Source organism: Castor canadensis, chromosome 4 (assembly GCF_047511655.1).
Source record: "Castor canadensis chromosome 4, mCasCan1.hap1v2, whole genome shotgun sequence".
Lineage (NCBI taxonomy): Eukaryota > Metazoa > Chordata > Mammalia > Rodentia > Castoridae > Castor > Castor canadensis.
In genome coordinates this window covers 134830833-134853623 of record NC_133389.1, presented here as the reverse complement: position 1 = coordinate 134853623, position 22791 = coordinate 134830833, and the positions used below count along the sequence as shown (strand labels likewise).

The 22791-nt window shown below is 35.6% G+C and overlaps 1 protein-coding gene across 2 annotated transcripts in view; it reads left to right on the top strand.

Annotated features, from left to right (window-relative positions):
• Positions 1–22791, top strand: part of Frzb (frizzled related protein) — a 41170-nt gene that overhangs the window by 4562 nt on the left and 13817 nt on the right. For both annotated transcript variants that reach the window (XM_074071229.1, XM_074071228.1), the window contains exon 2: positions 2781–2828. In XM_074071229.1, the coding sequence (XP_073927330.1) occupies positions 2781–2828 (48 nt within the window). The remainder of the gene's footprint in view (positions 1–2780; positions 2829–22791) is intronic.

Sequence of the window (22791 nt, the reverse complement as noted above, 5' to 3'; positions counted from 1 at the left end):
GTTTAATCATTTCTCCACTCTCTGAGGAACAGGCAGCCTTTTCTTTAGCCCTGGTCTACAAACATTGGAGGGGCCAAACACCAACAAGGAAGGATATGATCAGGAATATGGAATGGAAAGGAGAAATGGAAATTTTAGATTAGGAATAGAGAGAAAATATGATCCTAAGGATCCTTCATCAGGTAAATACTAAAAGGCACTCTGGATGGGGTGTGAAAGAGTATCTCAGTTTTATGGTACTAACTTTAAGTTAACCTGATTATCAGTGATAGATAGTGAAATCTTACATATTCACTAAATCTTCCCTTTTTGTCTTCTTCCCACCAAACTTCCAAATCATTGTTCAGATAGCAAAGTTGAGTATGTTATATTTGGCCTTTATCTTTCTACTGTGTATCTAGAAAGAGGGAACCAAAAGCTACTGTATAGATGTATAGATTTGAATAATGAAGAGTCAGCTGTATTTTAAGAATTTAGAGCAAACTACAGTTTCAGAGTTATAGGTCCTTAGTTGCATTCTAGATTTGCCATTAATTTTGTATCTTGAGCAAGTCACTTGACATTAATTAGAGACTGGGAAGAACAAAAGAAATGTTTACATGAAGTGATTGGTAAATGGTAAATCACAATATAAATGTTTAACAACAACCTCACTGGGGAGAGGACCTGCCATCTCAGGACCATGATCATTAACAGATATAAAATAAAGGCTAACAACACTTAACATGCTGTAGGCATGGTCCTAAGCGATTTGTATATAATCTCCTAATAGCTACATGGTAACTGCTACTACTCCCATTTTGCAGAAAAGAAGGCAAGCATATGGAAGTTAAGAGACTTGTGAAGTTAATTCAGCTGGTTAAATCAACTTTCCTTCCCTCCCCGCTAACACCATTTTCCTAGTTTGGACCTCACCATTTCTCATGTGGTTTGTGGCTGTATGATGATATTTGACTCCCCTATATCCACTATTCCCCTTCTGTATTCTAACAGGACAACGTTTCTTTTTCCTGAAAGTAAATCTATTGCTTAAAATTCTTTGGCTCTGCTTTTGGCCTTCTTGATCTCACCCCTTCCCATCTTGTTCAATTTCTTTAGGGCTCTTTTTCTAGAAATCTCTGCAACTTCCACTTGGAATCCTTGGGGGCATAAAATCTACTAATGATACAGTATCTAGTATTTTAATTCAGGAAAAGTTTGATGGTAGAACTCCTAAATTTAACTACCTGAAAGCAATTTTTAAAAATAGTCAATGATCACAAAGCCAGTTTTCTCTGTTATAATTCTGGCAATTGACTTTTAAACATTTTAAAAGTATAGAAACATATCTCTGTGAATATGACTATGAAAAATGCAAACATTCTCCTTGACCTGTTTCAAGGGAGTTTTCTTTTTCCCAGAACTTTATTTTTTATTTTTATATACGCCTTTAAGCACTAAATATTTCAAATGTGGGCCAACATAATTTATTCACGTACAGGGAAATGACTGTTATATAAACCATATGCATTTTGATCACATTATTATTCATGAATAGAAAAACTATTGGCATATTACTCTGAAACTTGGATGCATTTATCATGAATGTAGTCTGAAGAGCATAAAAGTCATTAAGTTAATAGTTTGTGCCCAAGTTGAACAAATATTTTAGAACTAGTATTTATTGCCCAATTATCTATCTATTTATTTATTTATTTGGACTGCTATTTTTCCTTGGATATAGCTTTTAGAATATCAACTGAGGGCCTGACAAGTAGTTCAGTGCAGTGGTAGAGCACATACTAAGTGTGCACAAGGCCAGGGTTCAATCCCCAGCAGTCTAAACTCCTCCCTATTTGTTTATAATATGATCCTTGGAGAAAAAGGATAGAGGAAAAATGCTGATTTTTGTTATGATAAATGTTGACGCATTGAACTCACTTGGCATAAAATGTTCGCATAAGCACAAACTCTTGTATAAAAACATGAGTTGCAGTGTCAGTAAAAATACATGGCTAGGCACACAGTGTCTCTCTGCACAGTGCTGTGGGAGACAGTCTGTGCTATTCTTTTTATTTATTGATTATTATATTATTGTGCTTGGGGTACCTTGTGATATTTACAAAAGTTCTTACAATAGATCATAATCAAATTCACCCCCTCCATCCACTGGAACACAGAAGACCTTTATCATTAGCATTTTCTGGGATTATTACCTCATGGAAAGAATCAATGGCAATTTCTAATATTGTCACATATATTAATTGCACTGACTTGAACAGTCCCTAGGCAGCAAACTCCCTTCTGCTGAAGGACTGTTTAGTCTGAGTTATCAAAGGGTCCAACAGTGTTTTCTGAATGTTTACCACAGGCACGAAGGATCTTACTGTGTACCAGTACAGAATGATGCATCCATTTACTGACCGATGTGTTTGGTTCTTTTGTCATAAAGTAACAGATGTTGGGTCAGTACCTAATGTTTGCATTGTACTTTATTGTGATAGAATGCTCATCATTTATAATCTTTATTAAGTCAAAACACAAGTTATTTTTGAATAACTGAAATTTATGCTGAGTTGATGAGGATTCAACAGTAGCACTTTTCACTCACATCAAAGAATAGATCTCATTCTTATTTGACCCCCAGTAAGAGTGTCAACCCCACAATGTTAATAAGGATCCACTTCTTTGAGATGCCTGGTTCTTACCCATACCAAACTTGTCACTGAATTAGATTTTATGTAGAAATTATTGAAATAGCAAATATATTATGACTCTTTCTTTATTCTATTAACTTTTAGATTTTCCTGTGGATTCTAGTAATGGAAACTGTAGAGAGGCAAGCAGTGGTGAGTATATCACTATCTTCCTGGTGTTCATTTCTGGCCAAATTAGTCTTTGATATGATCTCAGTACTCAAGTCTTATTTGTGGAAATCTGTGCCCTAACATTTAAAGAATAAGCTTGAAAATTATTTCCTTATTTATATTCATTTTATTTTTAATGTTAGAATATAATAAAAACTGACCTTTTCTTTTGGTGTTCAGTTTGATACATAGGAAATTTAATGAATATATAGATTCATGTAACCACAATCAGGATACAGAATAATTTCATCAGCTCCCCAAAAACTTCTTCATGCTATATCTCTTTTATAATCACAAGGTTCCCCTTGCCCTTATGCACTGGCCACTACTGATGTGTTTTCTTTCACTATAGTGTCTTCTGGGAATTGTCAGATAAATGAAATGATAGAGTCTATAACTTTTGAGACTGGATTTTTTTCACTCAGAATAATGCCTTTGAGATTAATCCAAGTTGTTGCATGTATCTATAGTCCATTCCTTTTGTTGTTGAATATTTTACTACTTGGATGTATTGCCATTTATTTATCCCTTTAGTCCTTGAAAGATATTTGGGTTGTTTTCAATTTTTGACAATCAGGAATAGAGTTTCTATAAATATTTGTGCACAGGATTTTGTGTGAATATAAATTTTTATTTCTAGGAGTAAATAGCTAGGCATAAGATCACTGAGTTGTATGTATATATTATATATAAGTGTATATTTAAATTTATTAAAAATGCAAAATTATTTCCAAAATGGCCATTCGATTTTGCATTAGTAATGTTTAAGAATTCTAGCTGCTCTGTATCCTCAGTAGCAGTTTTTTTAATTCATTTATTCACATAGGTTTTTTTTTTTAATTGTTAGCCATTTCAGCAGGCATGTAGTGCTAGCTCATCATGGTTTTAATTTGCATAGCATAATTGTCATTGGTGTTGTATGTCTTTCATGGGTTTATTTGCTATTTACATATGTTCTTTTGGTCAAGTGTCTATTCAGTTGTTTTGCCAATTTTATCTTGGATTGTAGTCTAAATATTGCATTTTGAAAGTAATTATTATACATTATGGATACCAAGAACCATCTTTTGATTTAATTCATTTTCTTTATTGTTTTTCCATTATTAACTTTACTAATTTCTATTTCTTTCCTTCTGGTTGCTTTGCATTTATTTATGTATAAATTTGTTATTTTTTTATTTATGTTCTTATGATAGAGCTTATATTTGAGAACTTCCTCATATCATCTAATACTGTAATTATTCATCTAAGAATAACATTAGTTACATAACACAAATTTTGGTAGAATAAAACGATATTTTCTTCAGTTCAAAATATTTATAACTTCCCTCAAAACTTCTTCCTGACTCATGCATTGTTTAGGATTGTACTGTTTAACTTGCTTCTATTTTGGAATTTTCTGTCACCTTTATGTTATTAATTTTTCTAATTCTATTTTTGTCATAGAACATACTTTGTATGACTTCAAATCTTTTAAATTTTTTAAGGGTTTATCTTATGACCCAAGATGTGATCTATCTTGGTGAATGTTCCATGTGCACTTGGAAAAAAAGTGTATTTGTGTTTATGTTGGATGTTCTTTAAATGTGAATTTGACTCATTTGATTGAATCTGTTATTTAATTCCTTTATATTCTTGCCAACTTTCTGTCTACTAGATCTATTTTTAAAATTTTTGCTATCATATTATTGTTATGCTGGGGGTACATTGTGACATTTATAAAAGTGCTTATAATATATCTTAGTTAGATTCCCCCCCATTCTCCTTTATCTCCTTCCCTCCCTTTTAAGAATAGTTTCAACATGTCTCATTTTTCCATTTTCATACATGAATACATAATAGTTCCACTACATTCAGCCTCCTTCACCCTTTCCCTATATCCTCTCCCCTCCCACTGGTACCAACCCCCAGACAGGATCTATTTTGTCTTCTTGTCCTTTATTTTTTTAAAGATATTTTTGCTTGTTTAAGATGGCTATACAGAGAATTTCATTATGACATTCAATGTATATATATGCATGTAATATAGCCCCTTCATTTTTCTCCTTTCTACCTTAGTCCCTTTTTATGGTGATTTCAACAAATTTAAGTTTTCTAAATTTATTCTTGTATAGAAAGTACATCAACCATATTCTCCTTCCTTCTTTTACTCTCTCCTTCCCATTAGTGACCTCCCTTTAGTGTGACCTGTTTTTACATTCATGTCCTTCATTGTTAGGCATCTGTCCATTGTTCAGTGGGATTTCACCTTGGTATTTTACCTGTATGTGCATTGTCTACTAGATCTATTGCTCACTAAGAGAGGAGTGTTTCCAAATATTTCTCCAAATATTTTTGTGGATTTTCCTATGTCTCTGCACTTCTCTCCATTTTGACAGAACTATTTTGAAGCTCTGTGTTTTGGTGTACACACATCGAATATTTTTATGTCACATTGGTGAATTGATGTTTTCATTCATTATGCAATGTTTGTCTCTGTGAACTTTCTCTGCTCTAAAGTCTATTGTCTGATATTAATAGAACACTCCAGGTTTCTTTTGATTAGTGTTTTCAGTGTTTATCTTTTTCTATCATTCTACTTTTAACTTGCCTTTTTTTTAAGCAAATTTTTACTATTTTTTTTATATGGAGGTTTGAACTCAGATCCTCATGCTTGCTAGGCAAGCACTCTTACCTCTTGAGCCATGCCCCCAGCCTTTTTCACTTTAGTTTGTTTCTCATATTGGGTCATTTGCTTTTTCCTGGGCTGGCCTTGGACTGCAATTCTCCTACCTCTGCCTTCCAGGTAGCTGGGATTATAGATATGAACCACCACACCAGACTTGTGTTTTGAGATAGGGTCTTGCTAACTTTTTGCCTGGGCTGGCCTCAGACTTCAATCTTCCTATCTCTGTCATCCAAGTAGGCATGAGCCATGAGGCCAAGCACTTACTATTATTTTAAAGATAAAACTGAAATAAATTCTTGTAGATATCACACAGTTGGGTCATTTTTTTGTTGTTGATTTTTAAAATCTATTCTGCCAATCTTTGTCTTTTGATTGGTCTATTTTGGCCACTTAATCTAGCGTAATTATTGATATTTTTGTATTTAGGTCTATCATTGTGTTTGTGTTCTGTTTGTTCTCTTTCTTTTTCATTTCTATTACTTTCTTTCTTTCCCTTTCCTCTTCTCTCTGTCCCATACACTCTACAATACTGTGATACATGTATTTTATATATATATATATATTATATACATACCCTTATGCATATATGTATATATACATTTCTTTACATATTTTATATGTGAATATTTATCCCTGTGAGATATCATTTCTTTCTTTTAACCATTAAATATTTTTTAAACAACTCAAGAAGAGAATAAGAGCCTGCTGTATTTATACAGATGTTTATAATTTTTATTATTCCTCCTTATTTCTCTACATGGCAGACTTCCTTCTGGTATCATTTTTCTTTTGGAAGTGCTAAATTCTTTTAGCACTTCTTTTATAGGAGTTCTGGTAGCAACAAATTCTCTGTTTTATTTTATCTGGAAAAAAAGGATATTTTCACTGCCTATAGAACTCTGGTCAGCAGTTCATTTAGCTCTTAAAAATATTATACTTACTTCTGAACTTAATTTTTTGGGGATGTTAATTGGCAGTCTTTCAAACTACTGTTCCTCCTTAAGTAATGCATCAGTGTTTGCTGAGTGCACACAATATTTCTTTCTATGTTGTTAGTTTTTTGGAGCTTGATTTTTATGATATGCTTGAGCGTTGGTCTCTTTGAGGTTATCCTTTTTAGGATTAAACTGAGGTTCCTGAAGCTCTAAGTTTATAATTTTTGCCAGATTTGAGACATGCTAAGAAATTACTTACTCAAATCCCTACTTTTTCCACTGCACCATCTTCTACTTCTGTGCTGATATGAATGTTAGATCTTTTGTTATTGCCTCCATAACTTCTGTTGATTTGTTCTCTTTATCTTTTCTCTCTCTGTTGTTTAGTTACTACTGATCTGATTTTAAGTTCATTCTCTTTTCTTAGTTATCTCCATGTTGCCATTGAATACATCCAGATATTTGTTACTGTGTTTTTCAAAATTAAAATTTCCATTTTGTTCTTCATTACATTTTTATTTCATTGTTAAGAATGTCTATTTTCCATTCATCTCAAGAGTACTCACCCTTAATTTGGGGGTGGCATTTTTATAATAGCTACCTGAAAGACACTGTAGGATAATTTCTTTTTTTTTTTTTTTTTTTCATTTTTCTTTTATTATTCATATGTGCATACAAGGCTTGGTTCATTTCTCCCCCCTGCCCCCACCCCCTCCCTTACCACCCACTCCACCCCCTCCCGCTCCCCCCCTCAATACCCAGCAGAAACTATTTTGCCCTTATCTCTAATTTTGTTGTAGAGAGAGTATAAGCAATAATAGGAAGGAACAAGGGGTTTTGCTGGTTGAGATAAGGATAGCTATACAGGGCATTGACTCACATTGATTTCCTGTGTGTGGGTGTTACCTTCTAGGTTAATTCTTTTTGATCTAACCTTTTCTCTAGTTCCTGGTCCCCTTTTCCTATTGGCCTCAGTTGCTTTAAGGTATCTGCTTTAGTTTCTCTGTGTTAAGGGCAACAAATGCTAGCTAGTTTTTTAGGTGCCTTACCTATCCTCACCCCTCCCTTGTGTGCTCTCGCTTTTATCATGTGCTCATAGTCCAATCCCCTTGTTGTGTTTGCCCTTGATCTAATGTCCACATATGAGGGAGAACATACGATTTTTGGTCTTTTGAGCCAGGCTAACCTCACTCAGAATGATGTTCTCCAATTCCATCCATTTACCAGCGAATGATAACATTTCGTTCTTCTTCATGGCTGCATAAAATTCCATTGTGTATAGATACCACATTTTCTTAATCCATTCGTCAGTGCTGGGACATCTTGGCTGTTTCCATAACTTGGCTATTGTGAATAGTGCCGCAATAAACATGGATGTGCAGGTGCCTCTGGAGTAACAGTCTTTTGGGTATATCCCCAAGAGTGGTATTGCTGGATCAAATGGTAGATCGATGTCCATCTTTTTAAGTAGCCTCCAAATTTCAACGTCTGTTTCATCCGATTGTCTTTTCACATGAGTTGATATTTTACTAGTTCTCTATATAGAGAGTAATTTTAGACATTTGAATAATAATAAATAAACATATAATAAATAAAATATAAATATATAAAATGAATAAAATATAACAAATAAGTAAATAAGACTTTGGGTCTTATTTAAAGTTCTATGGAGAATGTTGATATTTTTATGTTAGCAGGAGTCAACCTAGTTAGATTTAACCTAATTATTCACTGGTCAACCTATGAAAGAAAGAAGACATCAACAACCCTAAACAATATACAAAAATAGTTCAACTATCTAGAATGAATGTAGTGTTCCTTGGTTGAGTGTTTACTGTTCCTTTTTTAAAAATATTTTCCTGTTCTCTTGTATAATAGGGGTGAGGAAAATAAACAAACAGGCAAAGCCAAAGCTGATTCTGTTTGTGAAAAAACACTAATATATTCACATGTTCCAAAAAGAAAATGTAATTTGTTCACACTCAAAATTTTATACTTTGGAGAAATGTAACAGCTGAGATGGATCATAATAAAACAGGAAAGGAGAAAGGCACACACACATACACACAAACACATTGTAACCCATACAATGACCTCTTTCCAAAATGTCAAGCTATTTGTGTCTGGAATTTGGAAATGAAATTCTTTCACTCCAATTAATTCGTTCTTTGCCTCAAAGGTTAACAACTTTTCTTACTTTTTTTCTTTTTGGAGATAATGACTCTGAGAAGCTCCCAACCTGTGAGTGTGCCTTACTGTTGTAAGTGCACTGTCACAATAAGGAAGGATCCTGTCCATTTGAATAGTGTAGGGTATGGGAAGAAGCAAACAATTTTAGTTCCATTCCACTGAGTGACCTTTGTCAAATCAGCACAGAAAATAAGGGAGATATCCAAATGCTTCAATGAAAAAAGTATGTTTTTTTTTTAATCAAAGCAATTCCAGAAAAGTTTTACCAGTTTTGTATTGTGTGATGACAACCAACTTGTGAGCATTTACATTAAAAAATACACAAATTTCTCTAGAGAGGAGATACACTTGCTACTTTGTGATACAAATTAACTAGACCAAATCATCACTCAAGGTCTTTTTCCCAGTATTATACAGATTGCATTGACTTCCCAGCTCCCTTCTGCAAATGTTTACTGACTACAGAGGCTGGATTAACATGGAACAACTTCTTTGCCTTAACAGAAGAAAAAAATAGGATAGATAAATAGTACTTTTGTAACTGTACAGTAGCTTATACCTACAGAGGGCTTTTCCCCCATTAGTTTGCAGTAACTGATATTTGTGGCAAATTCTCTTTCCTCAGCATACACCTACCAAAACAATTGTCCAAATTGTCCTAGTTGCTTCTCCTGACCCCTAGCTGTGGGCAGGTTCAGAGGATTCTGTGCTTGACCTGTTTTCCTCTCTCCTCATGAAGATTTCTTCCCATTGGCATTCATCCAGTATAGATTCATCATCACTTTTGTGACTGTAGTTATGATCACTTGCCCAGGTAGAACACCACAGTTTTCCTTCAAGAGACACCTAATTACCTATTTGTACTTCAAATAATAATGTATTTAATAACTAAAATAATTTCTTAATTAAAAATTTCCTCCTTGCAACTTTTCTTTTTTGGCATTACTGGGGTTTGAACTCAGGGCCTCACACTTGGTCAGCAGGCACTCTACCATTTGACTCACTCACCACCATCCTGATCTCCGCCTCCTGAGTAGCTAGGATTATAGCTGTGAGCCACCATAGCCCAGCACAACTTTATTATTTAGTATGTGGCGCTATTGTTTTCCTAGGTCCCTGGTACTAAAGCTTCACAGCTGGTTTTAGTCGTCTCTCCTACCATTCATCCAAAATGGAATGAACCCTTACTTGTTCAGACACACTACATGCCATGGCCAGGACATGAAGGAGTACATGGTGACTGGCACTGCCCTTTCTTCTACCTCTTTTTCATGTGCTTAGCATTGAGTAGAATGATAAATCTGAAATCCATTTAGTCTTTTTGTTCATTGACTTCTTTGGAGTATATTACAAAACTCAACACCTCATATGTCATAAAGGAAAACAGCAAAATTACATTGAGTCTTTTTGTATTTTGGATATTCTGAATGACTCTTAGATCCAGAAAACTTGCAGAAGGGAGTTTATTATAATTTTCCAAAAACATAAATCTTAAAGAAATAAATTTCCTTTTCTTATTAATATAGTGCTAGTCCTCTCAATCTTAACTAATTCCCTTTTGCAAAGTGTAAATTACTATGAATTGAGTTCTTTATCACAATATTTGAGGTTTGTTTTTGCAATTAAGTTGAGCAAATGTTACATTTGCTTTTTAAAGCCTACATTCACCAGACAACTTCATCACATTTTCCATATGTTGCCTTAATCCAAAAGAAAACTTAATATGGTATTTTTGCCCTGTGTATATGTTTAGGAAACAAATATTATTTTAAACATGTAATAGATTGCTGCTAAGCCATGACACACTCCACTTTATGGAAAAAATGAAAAGAATGTCTTAATGAATTTTTGTGTTAATGGTACTTTAATAAAGTCTAATTTACTTACAGTAGGACACACAAATACCAAGTCTATGCCACATTGAATTTTGACAAATGTATGTATCTACATAGCCATCACCCAGATCAAGATAGAGAATATTTCCATCAGCCTTGGAAATTTCCTTGTGCCTACCTTCAGGAAGCACAGTTCTAATTTTCATTACTATAAATTTTCATTAGTAAAAATGCAGATGGAATCATACATTTTTTTCTATTTGGCTACTTTTGCTTACCATAGTGTTTTGTTTACTCACTTATTTCTGGTGTTATTTCATTCTCTTTATTGCATAACAGTGCACCCTTGTATGAGAACAATGCCATTAGGATTTTTATCTCTCGCCTTTTAAATATTGTTTCTGGTTGAATAAGTTCTTGGTTTCTGAATCTGCAGGAGTTGCATCATTGTTATTCTCTCCCCTCTCCTCTATTTCATCATTGAGATCAGGAAAGTAGGATTTTGGTATTTTTAAAAAAATGTCCTAGGAACAATAAGACACTATAGATTTTTCATAAAGTGTCCATTTGATGACTTGGAATTTGGGGATGAGGGAATGTGGCTGGACCTAGGGGTGGAATCTAGGGATTTTTTTCCATCATCTTGTTTTTTAAAAGATAGTGGAGCTAACGTGAAAGACCAAATGGTGTGTTGCCCATGCTCCATTTAAGGCACTCTGAAACAGTTCCCTAATGGCATCCACCTCATTGCTGTTTAAGTGACTTTGATGGTTCACCAGATGAACCAACACTTTGCTCACCTGCTTGTCTGTTCTACCCAAACTGCTCACTTTTGTGGGCCATTTGGAATGCTGCCCTCTAGTAATGGTGCTAGTGTTATAACCTAGATTTCAAGCATCCCTGTCTTTGCCCACTCACTGCCTCTTTTCCTTGCAGATGATTTGCTCTGATACCATCACCACTGATTTTCTTTACTGACTGCCTACCCGTCAACCACCACTCACTATATGGCCAATTCCAGCCTCCTTGTACCCTGAGATTTCATTGTCTATAGTAATAATCATTCCCTTTAAAACACCTTCAATTCCTTGACTTCTTTTCCTCTGCTATTCTCACCTAGCAAATTTCCAACTCCAGCTGCTGGAGAAAATTACTCAGCTAGGGTGACTGATAAACTTTAAGATAGAAGATTTAACTGGACAACCAGCTTTGTCTAGCAATCCCATCTACTGAGGGTTGCCTTTCCACTTGAACTAGCTGCTTTGTACTTTGTCTCCTCATACCCTTCTACCTCACCTCTTTCAATTTCTCATTCCCCACAGCTGATGTCACTTTATCCTGAAGTAAGAAAGGGAAAGTTGTTTGAAGAAATTACCTTATCCTCCCATCAACAAATTTAAAACCCTGTCAACATCAGGGCCCTCTCCTTTTTCTTCTCGCGTAGTGGATGAGGTGTCCTGGCTTTCAAAGTTTTATTCTTCATTTTGCTCAGGATCCTGTCATCTCCTTGCCATTTAAATTCAACGAACTCGTTTATTTCTTAACTAACATTAGTTTTGAGGGCCATTTCACACAGTTTTTTTTGACTTTGCATCTTGATTTACATCAAAATATAACTCCTGCCTAGATGACCATAGCTCATCTTTCAGGTTTTAGGTTTAAATATCATTTCCTCAGAGGAATAGAAGGCCAGACTAGTTTAGGTCATCAAGCTATAGGTTCTCATTACACATGAACATTTTTTTTTCATGGCATGTCTCACACATGGCAATAAATTGTTCAGTTCTAATTATTTATCCAATGTATCCTCCTCTGGATTATCTGTATTGGCATTATGTCTATTGCAAAGCCTGGAATGAAGCAAGTGATCAAGATAAATTTTGATAGGGTGAATGAATTAATATGCAAGTTACTGAAAGGGTTCAATAAATGCTAACCCTCTTTCCCTTTCCCATCTCGTACTTAGAGAAGTTGAAAATTCCAGGCTTATATAGTCAGTGGATGCTATCATTTCTGCAGGAGAAAGACAAATTCATGGTGTGACTGATGTTAGCAGATATTTATAGTTACTTAAGAACATACTCACAGGCACCTCTTGTAGGCAGTCAAAAATATAGCTCTAGATATTAAGGTCAGAGTTAAGGATTATAGATCTTTAATCATAAACTGTTTTATACCCTTTAAAATTTGTTGTGGTATGCTCCTATGTGTCTCAAAGAGAAGGGAAGGAGGACAAGTGGGTCTCAGGAGTTAAATGCCAAAATATAAAATGCATAGTGAATTTGGCATTGTATGTTTAAAAGTATTTAAAATGTGATCTGACTAGGAAGGGGTCAGTCTTGAAAGAGTTACAATGAAAATTTAATGCAAATAGAATTGTATTTTCTTTTCTCTCCCCAGTTTTTGACAATAAATTCTAAGCTCAGATTTAAGATCTTTTCCTTGAAAAATAAAACAAACAAAAAAATTCATTCAAAGAGAGTAATTTTCCAAAGTTATGGTCATGGAATTTTTGGAGTCTAGTGAAGTTAATTATAGTCTTACAGGATGAGACCCAATCTCAAGTAAAGGTCAGTTAGGAAGTTTAACCTCAAACAAGGTATTAAACTTCGTAAATATATCTGGTACTTAAAATTCTTTTAGTTTTCCCCCTTTTTCTTGCGTGGGGGGGTGTCCAGGGTCTTGCTCTGTAGTTCAGATGGGCCTTGAATTCATGATCCTCCTGTCTCAGTCTCCCAAGGGCTGGGACTGCAGGCTTGTGCCCCAACCATGCCCAGCTCTAGGTACTTAGAATCCTTTACATCTTTTAAAACCACATCAAAATACTATCATCCTTATGCATTTTCAACAAATAAGCTTGTTAATATGATCAAAACTGAATAAAGAAAAATGTAATCACTTCCCCCTTTGACCTATGTTTATCATTCATTCATTGCTCAGCACTGCACATTAATGTAGGGCTACTCTGGAATTATAGACCTTCCTTCCTTCCTTCCTTCCCTTCCCTTCCCATTTCTTTCCCTCCCTTCCATCTTTCTTTACTTCCTTTCTTTTTGAAGTGTTAGGGATTGAACCTAGGGCTTTGTGCATGCTAGCTGTACCACTGTGCTATAGCCCTAGCCTCAGAATGCTCAGCATGTTAACTTTTCAAATTTGTCTTAGCGTGATAAACTCAAGTTTGTACTAAACAGTCTTCAAGTTCATTAGCGGAGAAATAGGAAATCAGTAATTCTAGCAGAGTGGCTACAGGAATTGAGTGAGGGGATGTGAACTGCCTGTGACAATGTCCTGGTCATGGCCCATGGTTGCTTATGAGATGTAGCATTGCTCTCTGTCCCGTAGCTTAGGGTATTGTATTTAATTCTAGACTTTGAGGTGAATGAACTTCTAATATTAAAACATTGCCTACATTTGGAGATCTTTGTTGTTAACTTACTCTATTTTATCAAAGCCAGCTCCTTTTTATTCTTAAAATTTTCCTCTTGGATTTATATAAGCTATCAGACAGATTTTAATTCCTTTAGAAGCTTTTCTTCTCAACAACAGAATATAAGAAAATAAATGTCTAATGATTTTGCTATGGAATTCAGTAAGTAGTAGATTTCATTTTGCCACTGTAGAAACCAAAACTTAAAATTTTGTGCCATCAGGAAACTGGGAAAGGAAGACTACTAATAATTAAACAAGTAATGAGGTAATATTGTTGGCCCAATTAAAAGTCACAGTATGACGAAATAAGCTATTGGTAGTAAAGAATAGTAAATTGTAACGTCTGATTTGGCACTGAAGGCACAGAAATGTAGTAAAACATGCATTGTATCTCTCTATGGCTCTTTGCAATTTCCTTGTTCTTAGGCTTTGGTATATGTATGTGTCTGTGTCTGTATACATGATTTAGAAGAGAGATAATGCTTCAGGTCTATTGATCTAAGATACTTTTCATGAACACCTTCAGCTAGAAATATGTTTGGGTTGAACAAGAATAAAAAAGTGAAAGGAAGTTCCTCCATGTATGAACTTTGTGAATATAAAATTTCATTCCTCCTTATAAGGCTATTGATTGTTGAGCTAGTAGTTACTTGAACTAGACAGATATTTACTTCTAGCAAGAACAAGGGATTGGGGTAGAAAGGACTCCTTATACGTGTAATCCATCACTGCTCCTCAGAAACCAGCAGGAATAATAAGTGCATTGCTGATGAGCAAAATTTGACCCCAAGAATTTAATTGCTTAGGTTGTTAGCTATTAAGTAATCGTCTAGCTATGTATAATGTAATTGTATACATTGCTATGTAAATACCTTCAAGAGATCTTCCTAAATTCCTTTTAATTTTTTAAAAACTCTCTTCCTGGGAAGTTTTATGAAATCCATTTGTTTATGCTTCAAGCAAAGTTATACGGGTAGCAACATCAAATTACATTCAATTCAGTGACAGTTGCTGTATTTTTTGCCAATTTTTAAATTACAGTATGGAAATATTTCTGATGAATTATAAATATGTAGGTAATTTATCTACATGTATTATTTTATTTTACTTTTTTGTGGTGCTGGGCATCAAACACCAAAGCAAGGTAAAAGTGAATATGCTTAATTTATGTGATTAGGTGAAATTTTGAGATTTGTTGAAAGACAGCATGTGTTTAGTGGAAGTTAGGAGGCATTATGGGAAAAATTAATCAAACATCTGCAGCACAGCACTGAGCTCTATGCATCCTGATCTCTCCTCGATGGCGGTCTCCTTGAAACCATGTAAAGATACCAAGAATCTACTGTATTCTTCTGAACACTGCTGCTGTTTATTTCCAGGTTTGCCTGGAATAAAATGTATTTTTATTAGAAAATACAATATCAAGTGGTCAACAAAAGCTTCTGGCTTTTATTGGTCCCCATATCAACATGAAACACATTTCAAACAGAAATTTTTAAAATTAGCTTCCTTTCTCTGACTCATGTTCTTGTTCTCTGTCTTCTGTGTCAACATAGAGGAAACACATATCATTTAATTTTTTTGTTGTTGTACTGCATGTGGGTACATTGTAGCATTTACAAAGGTTCTTATAATATATCAAATATGTCATCTTTGAATTCACCCCTCCCCGCTTCTCTCCCTCATTCCTCCCCCGATTCCTGGAACAGTTTCAACAGGTATCGTTTTTGTGTTTACATACATGTTTGTATCACATTCATCCTCCTACCATTTTCACACCACCTTCCTCCTCCCACCAGTGCCAGATGACCTTCCCCTTCCATCCTCCTGTTTTCTGATTTTGTAGAAGAGAAAAACATAAAAGATAAAATGAGAAACATGAGATTTTGCTAGTTTGAGATAAAGATAGCTACCCAGGGAGTTTCCTTGCATTGTTTACATGCATATATGTATTACAGCTCCAGTTGATTCACCTCTTCCAGTTCTCTTCAGTCCTCCCTAATCTGCTTCCCATGGTGGCCCTGGCCAGTTTAAAATTTCTATATTCATTCCTGTACAGTGAGCACATCAACTTCATTCCCCTTAGTGTGACCCATGTCCCTTGCTGCGTTTGTTTTAGGTCTACAATCTGCATATGAGGGAGAACATGCAGTTTTTTGCCTTCTGAGATTGGCTAATTTCACTTATGATGATGTTCTCCAAGTCTGTCTATTTACCTGAGAATGACAAAATTTCATTCTTTTTTTGTGGCTGAGTAAAACTCCATTGTGTATAAATACCACATTTTCTTAATCTGTTCATCAGCAGTTGGGGCATCTTGGCTGTTTCCATAGCTTAGCTATTGTGAATAGTGCTACAATAAACATGGGTGTGCAGGTCCCTTTGTTGTAACCTGATTCACATTCCTTCGGGTATATCCCTAGGAGTGATATCTGCCGGATCATATGACAGATCTATTTCTAGTTTTTTAAGGAGCCTCCATAGGGTTTTCCATAGTGATTGTATTAGCTTACATTCCCACCAGCAGTGTATGAGTGTTCCTTTTCTCCACATCCTTGCCAGCATTTGTTGTTGGTGGTATTCTTCATGGTAGCTATTCTAACAGGGGTGAGGTGGAATCTTAGTGTGGTTTTGATTTGCATTTCCTTTATGGCCAGGGATGGTGAGCCTCTTTTCCTGTGTTTTTTAGCCATTTGGACTTCTTCCTTTGAAAAAATTCTGTTTAGTTTAGTTGCCCATTTCTTTATTGGGTCATTGATTTGGGGGAAGTTTAGTTTTTTGAGCTCCCTATACATTTAGGTTATCAGTCCCTTGTCTGATGAATACCTAGCAAAGATTTTCTACCATTCTGTGGGTGGCCTCTTCAATTTAGAGACCATTTCTTTTGTTATGCAGAAGCTTTTTAATTTCATGTAATACCAATTGTTGACCCTTTTTCTTAGTTGCTGAGCCACTTGTGTTCTACTGAGAAAGTCCTTTCCTATGCCTGTTGCTTCAGTGTATTCCCTGCTCTTTCCTGTACAGCTTCAAGGTACCAGGTCTGATGTTAAGTTTCTTAATCCACTTAGTGTTGATACTTGCAAACATAGATCTAGTTTCGGTTTTCTGTAGGCAGATAACCACCTTTCCCAGCAACATTTGTTGAACAGGCTGTCTTTTCTCCATTGTATGTTTTTTGGCACCTTTATCAAAAATTAGGTGGGCATAGCTGTGTAGATTCATATCCAGGTCCTCTATTCTGTTCCACTGGTCTTCATATCTGTTTTTGTGCCAGTACCATGCTGTTTTTATTGCTATGGCTCTGTAGTATAGTTTGAAGTTGGGTATTGTGATACCTCCAGCATTGCTCTTTTTGCTCAGTATTGCCATGGCTATTTGTGGTCTTTTGTGTTTCCAAATGATCTTTAGGGTTGATTTTTCAATGTCTATGATGAATGTCTTTGGGGTTTTGATGGGAATTGCATTGAACATGTTGTTTTTGGTAGTACAGCCATTTTTACTCTGTTGATTCTGTCAATCTATGAACATGGGAAATGTTTGCATTTCTGTAATCTTTGATTTCTTTTTTCAATGGTTTGTGGTTTTCCTTGTAGAGGTCATTTACATCCTTTGTTAAGATTATTCCTAGGTATTTGATTTTTGGGGGGCTATTGTAAATGGAATTATTTTTCTATATTCTTTCCCAATCTGTTCATTGTTGGTCTATAGAAAGGCTACTTTTTTTTGTAAGTTGACATCGTATTCTGCAACTTTGCTGAAGCTGTTTATGGGGTCTAGGAGTTTTTGGGTGGAGTTTTTTTCGATCTTCTGGTATAAGATCATGTCATGTGCGAATAGGGATAGCTTGGCTCCATCTTTATCTATTTGTATTCCCTTTATTTCTTCTTCTTGCCTTATTGTTCTGACTAAGAATTCTAAGCTATGCTGAATAGGAGTGGAGAGAATGGGCACCCCTGTCTTGCTCCTGACTTTAGAGGAAATGGTTTCAATTTTTCCCATTGAGTATGATATTGTCATGTATAGCCTTTATAATGTTAGGGTACATTCCTTCTATTCCTAGTTTTCTTAGAGCTTTTTATCATGAAGTGGTGTTGAGTCTTATCAAAGGCTTTTTCTGCATCTGTTGAGATGATAAAGTGGTTTTTGTCTTTGCTTCTATTAATATGCTGTGTTACATTTATTGATTTGTGTATGTTGAACCATCCCTGCATCCCTGAGATGAAGCCAACTTGGTCATGGTGAATGATCTTTCTGATATGTTGTTGGATTCGATTTGCCATTATTTTATTGAGGATTTTTGCATCAACATTCATGAAGGAGATTGGCCTGTAGTTCTCTTTTTTGGTTGTGTCTATGTCTGGATTTGGGATGAGTGTAATACTGGCTTCATAGAGTGAGTTAGGCAGTGTTTCTTCCCTTTCTAATTCATGGAAAAGTTTAAGGAGTATTGATATTAGTTTGTCTTTAAAGGTCTGGTAGAATTCAGTGGAGAATCCATCAGTTCCTGGACTTTTCTTTTTGGGGAGACTTTGTTGCTGCTTCAATTTTATTGTGTGTTATAGATCTGTTTAGGTGATTAATATCCTCTTGATTCAATTTGGATAGTTGTATGTATCTAGAAATTTGTCCATTTCTTCTAGATTTTCTGATTTATTTGAATATAGGTTCTCAAAGTAGTCCCTGATGATTCTCTGGATTTCCTTGGTGTTTGTTATCTCTACTTTTTCATTTCTAATTTTATTAAGTTGGGTCTTTTCCTCTCCTTATTTTAGTCAGATTTGCCAGGGGTTTGTTAATCTTGCTTATTTTTTCAAAGAACCAGCTTTTTGTTTCATTGATTATTTATATGTTTTTTTTTATTTTGAAGGGTCTCATTTAATTAATTTTGGTCCTTATTTTTATTATTTCTCTCCTTCTACTTGTTTTGGGTTTAGCTTGTTCTTGTTTTCCTAGGACTTTGAGATGTAGCTTTAGGTCATTTATTCAGATCTTTCTGTGGTTTTAATATAGGCACTCATGACTATAAACTTTCCTCTTAGGACTGCCTTTGCTGTAGCCCATAGGTTCTGATAGGTTGGGTTTTCATTTTCATTAAATTAGGAACTTTTTGATTTCTTCTCTTATTTCTTCTATGACCCACTGATCATTGAGCAAGGTGTTTTTCAACCTCCAATTGTTTGAGTATTTTCTGCTGCTTCTTTTGTTGTTGAGTTGTAGTTTTATTGCATTGTGATCAGATAATATGCAGAGGGTTATTTCAGTTTTCTTATATTTGTTGAGACTTGCTTTGTGCCCTAAAATATGATCTATTTCAGAGAAAGTTCTATGGGCTGCTGAGAAGAGTGTATATTGTGCTGTTGCAGGATGGAATACTCTGTAGACATCTGTCAGTTCCATTAGATCTATGGTGTCATTTAGTTCCAGGATTTCTTTGTTGATTTTTTGTCTGAGTGACTTATCTATTGTTGATAGACAGGTGTTAAAGTCTCCCACTGCCACTGTGTTGGAGTCTATATGTGCTTTTAAAAGTCCTTTAGTCTATGTTTAATGAAGTTGGGTGCACTAACATCAGGTGCCTATAAGTTGATAATTGTTATTTCCTCTTGATGTATTGTTCCTTTTATTAGTATGAAGTGTTCTTTATCTCTTTTGACAAATGTAAGCTTGACGTCTACTTTATCTGATATAAATATTGTACTCCTGCCTGTTTTCAGGGGCCATTAGCTTGGTAAATCATCTTCCAGCCTTTTACCCTAAGTCAGGTGTTTATTTCTGTCAATAAAGTGGGTCTCTTGTAAACAACAGATTGTTGGGTCTTCCTTTTTATTCCAGTTTACCAAACAGTTTCTTTTGATAGGGGAGTTGAGTCCATTAACATTCAGTGTTAGTTTTGAGAGGTATGTGGTGATTCCTGCCACTTAGTTGTTTTTGTTGTTTAAGAATTTGGATGTATGCAGCTGATTCAGTGCTACTCTCTCAGTGCTTGTCTGTTCTTCTCATGAGGTTTAATACTTCCCATCCTTTCGTGGTTATGTTTGTTTTCATCTTCTATGTGTAGGATTCCTTTCAGAATCTTCTGTAGTGGTGGCTTGGTGGTCATATATTGTTTTAGTTTCTGTTTATCGTGGAAGACATTTATTCCTCCATCAATTTTGAATGATAGTTTTGCTGGACAGAGTATCCTAGGGCTGAAGTTATTTTCATTCAGTGCCCAAAATACCTCACTTCATGCCCTTCTTGCTTTTAAGGTTTCAATTGAGAAGTCTGTGTTATTTTGATGGGTTTACCTTTATATATTATTTGTTTTTTCTCTCTTACAGCCTTCAATATTCTTTCTCTGGTCTCTGTGCTAGTTATTTTAATGATAATATGCCATAAAGAGGTTCTATTTTGGTCAAGCATTTTTGGTGACCTAGAGGCTTCCTGTACATGAATGGATAGCTCTTTCTCAAGTGCTTGGGAAATTTTCTGCTATTCTTTTGTTGAATATATTACGTATCCCTTTGGTGTGCACCTCTCTTCCTCCTTTGATGCCCATGATTTGCAGGTTTGGTCTTTTGATGGAATTGCTGATTTCTTGTGTATTCCTTTTGCAGCTTTTGAATCCTTTGTCTAAGAGTTCTTCTGTTTTTTCGTTAATATCTATTTTGTCTTGAAGTCCTGAGATCCTGTATTGCACTTGCTCTAGTCTGCTGGAGTGGCTTTCCCCTGTATTTTTTATTTGATTTATGGAAATTTTTATTTCCAGGGTTTCTGTTTGATTCTTTTTTTGAGGTTTTCCATATCTTTGTTAAATTCCTCTTTCATATGTTGTATTGTCTTCTTTATTTCATATATCTCTTTCTTTTATAGTCTTGTTTCATTTTGGATTTTGTTGAAGTTCTCCCTGAGTTCATTTAGTTGTTTCTATGTCTTCCTATGCCAAGGAATAGGAAGGATGGAGTAATGTATAAAGTTGGTATAGTAGATTATTCAGTGGCTGGTGCATTTTGAGGAGGTCAAGGTAGTGCAGGGAAAGGGAACGGGAGGAGAGGAAAGGGAGGGGGGAAGGAAAGAGGAGTAGATGGGAAAAAATGAGAAAGAAAAAATCAGGATAGAGAAAGGAAAGTGGGACAATAGAGGGCTGAGTGAGTTAGTTTTGGGACAGAATGAAGACAGGAGTTAGGTAACAATAAGATGGAAGAAAAAAATGAAGAAAATAAAAGTGAAAATTAAAAAATTTAAAAATATACAAAAAATAACAAAAGTAATTATATATATTATATTATATATAATGTAATAATATAATATATATTGAACTGATTTATATATATATAAATCATATAAATCAGTTCAATGAATGTTCTGGACTCTTTCTTCTGATTTCAGGTTGAGGTGCGATTTTTCTTTTTTTTAATAGGAGATTTGGCCAAGACTGTCCCTTCTTAAGGTTGGTATGTTGGGTTGTGTGGCAATGAATGTTGTTCTTCCCTGTCTGACAGCTTGGCGGGGGAAGGGGGGGTGTCTCAGCTCTGGGTGCTTGAGCCCAGGCTTACTTAGTGGGGTGGGGCCTCTGGAGCAGGCAGGTTTCAGAAGTGGTGCTGTGAGGGCTTAATAAATGAGCAAGGGCAAGCCTGTGAGTTAGAAATGAGCTTTTTTCTTGGTGAGACTTTCAGTTTCAGCTTGCTCCAGATTTCTCCAAGCAGTACAGTGCCTGGCTTTCCCCACGCGGCTGTTGAGTCACACCCACCCCCACATGGGCTTTTTCAGCTTTGTGTTCTGCCCCTTCTCCCCAGGCAGAGGGGAAATATTCCCTCTGTGTATTTGGCAACCAGTTTTGTCCAGAGGGGGTGCACTAGGATCCCCAGTTGTGCTAGAGTATGAGGTTCCCTCCCAAACAGTGTGTTGCACTCACCTGGCAGGTTAGCAGAATGCCTTGGTTGGAAACAGATTTGCTACAGGGCAGCGCAGGCAGGTGTCAGACAGGTTTTGTGTCTGCATGTCTTTGGTGAATCCCAATCTTCCCAGATGCTTGCAGTTCTCTTTCTGTGTTTCTCTGTGTTGCATTATTGTTGGCAAGGTTGCAGACACACTACAGCAGAGAGAGGTAGCGAGGTGTGCATAGGCAGGCTGCAGTAAGAGGTTCTGTATCTTCATGTATTATGGCAGGTCCAGGTACTCCCAGGTGCTTACAGGTTTCTGCTGTTCTCTGCATTTTATTTTAACTTTACTGTCCCAGTCAGTAGGGAATTAAGAGAGCAAGAAAAAGAAAAGAAAAAAAAAGTGGCAAGATGGGCCAGGGCTATCTGACCCTGCTGCCAGCTTTACCCAGCCAGTGAATAGACAGGCAGGCTGGCAGCAGCTGCCTGTTCCTGTCCTGAGCTGTTATGTGCTTTAAAAAGTTAGTGTAAGGGTCTGTTGAAAATATTATGTGCCCCCTCTGTGTTGATGGTATGTTGGTTGACAGAAAAAGCAGTATTACCTGATCCTTACTACCATGAAAATCTGGAGAAATTGTTTGAAATTGTGCAGGTCTAGGTCTGCACAATGCAAAATGGTCTATCCACCACTTTGATTTCATCATGTAATTTTTGATGGTGCTTTCTCAGAGGTAGTATTTTAGAGTAAACTTTACCCATAATCAAATATTTGCTAAGGTAATTGTATATTTTCTGTATTTTTATGTTGACTTTGCTGACAATTTACACTGACTCTGACATACACTTTTAGCCGAGTAATCTTGGTGGTATAGCTCTTCTATAAAAGGTGTGATAATCTCTTCTGTAAAATGTTAAGTAATCTGTAGATGAAACACTTTGAAATAATTAGAACGTCTATTGCTCACATTTGTACTACATAAAGTGTGTGTTTGGGCCACTACTTGCCAGATATTTCTAAAATATGGAATT